Source organism: Arachis ipaensis, chromosome B10 (genome assembly GCF_059453495.1).
Source record: "Arachis ipaensis isolate K30076 ecotype BB chromosome B10, ASM5945349v1, whole genome shotgun sequence".
NCBI classification, from domain to species: Eukaryota; Viridiplantae; Streptophyta; class Magnoliopsida; order Fabales; family Fabaceae; genus Arachis; species Arachis ipaensis.
The window spans coordinates 50,245,827-50,251,159 of NC_142435.1; the positions used below are offsets into that span (position 1 = coordinate 50,245,827).

General features: G+C 39.8%; 1 protein-coding gene across 2 annotated transcripts; it reads right to left on the reverse strand.

Annotated features, from left to right (window-relative positions):
• Nucleotides 1–1,612: 1,612 nt before the first annotated feature.
• Nucleotides 1,613–4,879, reverse strand: LOC107624419 (uncharacterized). 2 transcript variants are annotated; one of them, XM_088486009.1, is made up of 7 exons: nt 4,283–4,879; nt 3,212–3,295; nt 2,913–2,955; nt 2,657–2,799; nt 2,433–2,557; nt 2,261–2,336; nt 1,613–2,108 (listed from the first exon to the last, which is right to left on the reverse strand). In XM_088486009.1, the coding sequence occupies exons 4-7, from the start codon at nt 2,750–2,752 to the stop codon at nt 1,953–1,955; spliced, it is 453 nt and encodes a 150-aa protein (XP_088342135.1). In that variant the 5' UTR covers nt 2,753–2,799; nt 2,913–2,955; nt 3,212–3,295; nt 4,283–4,879; the 3' UTR covers nt 1,613–1,952. The 2 variants fall into 2 exon arrangements, with proteins under 2 accessions (XP_088342135.1, XP_088342133.1); XM_088486007.1 differs by having other exon boundaries at nt 2,913–2,960; nt 4,283–4,767.
• Nucleotides 4,880–5,333: the final 454 nt, after the last annotated feature.

Sequence of the window (5,333 nt, forward strand, 5' to 3'; positions counted from 1 at the left end):
GTGCACATACTTGCGGTGTTGGTGCAGTTGGACATAGGTTGTCTTCCGGAAAGCATAGTGTTGAAACGCTGGTCGAAGACTGCCAAGGTTGAGCTGGAGGGGTCTTCCCCCATGAACAAAGAGGGGGATGTGAATGCAGTATACAAGGTTCGAGTGGGTGCTTTCCTGCAGCATTGTAAGCGGCTGGCAAGAGTTGCGTGTATGCAAGAGAATGATTTCAAGAGTTATTTGGAGAAGATAGTTGAAGAAACCGCTTTCTTGGAAATGAAGAATGGTGTTGGGACTACCGGCAGGTGCAGCGTTGATGGTGCCGAAGAAGGAGTGCGCGATCCCGTTGCGGTTCAGAGTAAGGGAACTGGGCGTGGTCAAGAGCCTTTTAGGTGCTGGGGAAGAAAGCGGCGCAAGTGCAGCACCTGTGGTATAGTTGGACATCGCCGAACTCATTGCCCGAGCGGTCCAGCAAGTCAGCCAACATGTAGCCAAGACCCGACAGAAGATATTGTACCCCACAGTGAATCACAGAGCCATGCCCCGGTACGTACAGTGACTAACCTTTTTAGTAGGAAAAGTTTGTGTTTATGATGTGCTATATGGATGTCAAATAATTTTCTGGGCAAACCAGTTCAGTATACTAAGTAGAGTTTATTGAATGACTAAATAACCTTGTGGGACTCACTGTGTGGCATACACAAATCTGCAATATGAGTATTGGTTTGAAATGGCAGATCCCTCTTTATTAATGGATTGATTGGTGGGTCCGTTAATTAAGTAGATGATAATGATCCATTTCATATGCATGCACTAACATTGATATAAAGTGGGGAATTTTATCCTAATTTGCGTCTGGTTCGTAGGATGCCGGCGACGAAGACCAAAGCCAGAGAGGTAGCAAGACCGTGCGTGTGATTGCAAGCCCGTTGACCGATAACTAAAGTCCAGTAGGTGGAGTTCATGTTGTTGGGAACTAAACCGTAGTGAAATGTTTGTCTACTAATTAGCTAATTTCGCTTGTGTATTGCTCCATATGTTTGTGGTTGCGGTAAGTTATGTTCTTGAATAGGATAGAATAGCTATGAGAACTTTTCTATGTATTCATTTTTACTATGATGTTATCAACATTCAGCAAAACAAATGACCAAAATTGTTTGTTTGGCAAAACAGCTGCCATGAAAACCCTTTAATATAAAATTGACAGTCTCATTATGCGTTACGTCCTTATTTTTAGCTTTTTGATGCATGATATCGTTGCAGGATATGTGTAGTCTACAAGTAGAGAGTTAATGGGTGAAAGGATAATGAAACCATGAAAAGTTCTTACTAAATTAAAGCTCCTAATGGCTTTAGGTAAATAAAGGAAGCATTGACATCATTAACTTTTTATTTAGTTAGAATAAATTTCCGTTTCTAAGCAGGGAACATTAACCCATCATGCAGAAAAATCATAAAATACATATGTAGAAGTTGATATCCATCAAACATTTCAATAGTTAGATAAAAAAAAGTCAAAAGATAGACAGTCAACTGAGCAGTGTCGTTGAAAATAGCACAATTTTTGGTGTCAGGTAACAAAACAAACCAGATATATAAAAGTAGGAGTTTGCGCCAACAAGAGTCTCATGAAATGTTGATAATTAGATGTAGTGTCACATGAAATGTTGATAATTGTTCCACAGCTAGGATGAATTACATGGGTTCCATTAGTTAGGCAACTAAAATTAGGCCACCCACTACACACATGTGTGGCCATGTTTTAGTTGCAACAAAAAATCCTTAATTTAGTTATATAGACCAACCTAAACTGCACTACACCAAATGCAAGCTGGCCATGCTGACATCATACAACATATTTACCAAAATGCAAGTAAATTGTTCCAACATTATACATAGTGACAAGCCACCGAATCAAAAAAATGGAGCATCTATAGTGGTTTGAATGCAGCAAACTGCATGTACTATAGGCCGCCGCCGCTCATGGAATCCTTGTCATTGCAGGATGTGATAAGTCGCCAAACAACTTCAGCCTTACTATCGATGAACCCACGGCACTGGTTGACATCCGACTGAACAATGTTTAAGGCGGCCCTCATGCGCATGTGCTCGCTGTTCCCCTAAAACAATTCCAACCAAAGGGTGGGTTACTAACACAAAAGTAACGTTTGCATGTTGCCTTAAATGTATTTGCAATTATGTTAACATGGCAGTAGGCTACCAGCAATGGCAAACAAAAGAAATAAGGTCAGGAGGAGGTTGGTTGACGTACCATGTGGCGGAATAATTTAGTAGAAAAGCCCCCATTGTGTTGTAGCAAGGATAAACACCATATTGCAGATTCTGCGCTACAAAAAGTTTTGACCGAAGTTAAAAGTTTATCAAATTGTTTACACCAGGCAAAATTGAAAACAGTCCTTTTTGAGGCAGTGAGTGTGAGTAACCTGTCCAGGTCTTTTGGTAGACCCTGTGGGTAGATGAAGTGTCCCCAATTGGAGGGGTCAGGGTTTGTGTGACGGAAGTTAACGAGGTTTCTACTGTGGACGAATATTTTCCCCAAAGCATGACACTACAAAAAATAGGAAGAAACAAGTCAACCGATGAATGGCGTCCGGAATGAATGAAAATTGTGGTTACCGAATAAAATAGTAGACAAAGTATAGCTCACGATCTTAGTCATGTTGGACTCCCTTCGCACAATGCTCTCCGGAGACCGGTTCACATCCAGCGTATATATTTTTGATGCCTTAACGTCCAGCAGCATAACATACCATGCGTCTCCGGCTTCCCAAATTGGCACAAACACTTGCCCTGAACAAGCAATGAAGGCAACATAGCAGTTCAGCCTCAGTGGTAGTATATGCAGAATGCCATTTTTTCACAAACATGGATTACAACTGTATTTTAGTAAACAACAAGCTTACATGTTCCAGGTTTTCGGTTTGAGGCATCCAGCGTCCTTCGTAACTGTTCTGCAATTGTGGGATGGGAGCATCAGTAAGCACAGCAGTAGCAAAGTCATACGAAAAGTACCAAATCCTTGGTGCCTTATTTCTCATGGCCTTTAGTGATGCTATCATGGTAGATGTATTGATGAGCTATAACCATGTAAGAGAAATCAGCATTTACAACCACAGTAATTTTTGTATCTACAAAGTGTGTCGTGTCATTACGTTAGATGTGCATGTGTTTTGACAAGTGTGCAAGAAGTAGTTGTACTTACATCTGGGTGGGGTGTATATGGGGGGCCAAAGAGATGAATACTCCCCTAACGATCTCGAACCCACCGAGCTCGAACAAGACCTCCCTGCAGATGAAGTTGGAAATTTCCGAATCGTAAGGGTAAGTATCGTGTATTAGTAAAAACAATTGAATTCTCAAAAAATGCAACACCTGAAACTAACAGAAGACATTCTAGTGACATAAGCATGCACTGATGTTTAGCTTGTAAACATAGAAATTCATTGGAGAGAATCCAAACCCAATCCATAACCAGGAAAACCAAAAAAGAAAACAGTGAATCAATATTTCCGGACTTCAGAAACAAATAATAAAATTACATTCACGACGTTGTCAGAATTATCTTAACCAACCTCAGATGGCAGCAAACAATTAAGTCCACCACAATAATTGGAGAAATTTATCAACACAGAAAAATGAGAAACACAGCAGCTCCAGAACTCAGAAACTAAGTTAGTTCATTTCAAAAGAGCAAAGAAATAACTAAAAATCAGGCCACCACATGCCGCAAGGCAAACATTGTGGACATATGAATTGTGTCACAAACAAATCAGCCGGTGACGGCAGGGAGGAGTGTAGGAAAGTCGGCTATAGTAGATGAAACTATCTGAGGAACTTTGCAAACAAAATAGTAAAAAATTACCGAACATCTGCACAACAACAGCACCGCAGAACTTATGCTGAATTAACTAAGTTAACAATCTAAGCACATTTAAGCCGAAAGCCTAATTTTAAATGACATAATTAAACACAGAAACGCTCAGCAGTGAACAATAGAGAGCCAAAAAACACAGAACATCAGCCAAGAAGACACAAACCAGAGTGCCACACGGCATAGCCGTAGTGAGCAGACCCATTGAATAATAAATACAGTTTGATAATATATGAACTAAAAAAGAAACACGAACGCCAGGCACTAGTTGTGAGCTATGTGACACAATAAGTATTAAGCACCAAGTTAAATTACAAGTACTCCTTTAGGGTAAGAGCACATAATTTATCATCAAGAAACTTCATCAAAATTTAACAAGAAGAAAGAAATAGAAGCACGTACATAACCAGTAATAATTTATCGGTATCAATTTTTCATGAATTAGTCGGAGGATTTGCGTTGGGTTAATGGAAGGGCCCTCGAGCACGACGACACAGGAGGATTGGAACCCGACCACGACGAACCAGGCGGCGACATTGCCACCAATGGAGGCGCGATGAAGGATACGGTTGTGTTTTGGGGAGAAATTAGGAGAGTATGTATTAGACCGAGGTATGAATAATGGGCCTCGAGAGGGGGGCGATGGCTTAATGGCACTCAGGACAACAACCTCGCTCTTATCTATTAAACGAAATGGAAAAACGATGCCGTCTCATACAGACCGGTGGTTGTGCGATGGAAGGGGAGGTAGGTTGCAATGGCTTCGCGAAGGAGAGGAAGTGAGGGAGCAGGCGGTGGCTGATCGATGTTTCGAGGGCGGCGATAGTCGCCGGTGGCTGGACGGAGATGAGGGACCACTGGGGGCTCGATGAGAGGAGCCCTGGACTGAGTGTTAGCGAGGGGTTCTGCATCTGGATATTGGAGGTCACGAACAAGGTCGTTTAGAGGCTTAGGCCTGACTTATTGGGTTAGGGTGCAACAGCTTGAAAAATGAAACCCACAACTTTTGGCCCTGATTCCAAAAATTTATAAGAAAAAATTTTTTCTCTTTACAAATAATCCTTACAAAATTTTTTATTCTCTTAAAATGAATCTTATGTAAATTTTAATCCTTTTCTAATTAAAGTTAAATATAAATTTTTAATAGGGTAAAAAATCTCCAAATCAACAAGATGTTTTAGTGTTTTTTACAAAATAATACCAAAAAATTATTTTTATTTAAATTTTAAAAGGAGTACATTTGTCAATTTAAGTTGAGTACTATAGCCTTGTTAAGATCGAATTCGAATTTTATGTTCCTAAAAAATGCACACATTATGAATTTAACCTATGGTGATATTTTAAAATAATTTTTTTAGATAAATCTGAAAATGTTATCTTATTAGTTTTAAAATAAACTATATGAGTATTTTAATTGTGTCACAAGTTAAATTTACAATTTTTAATACAATTA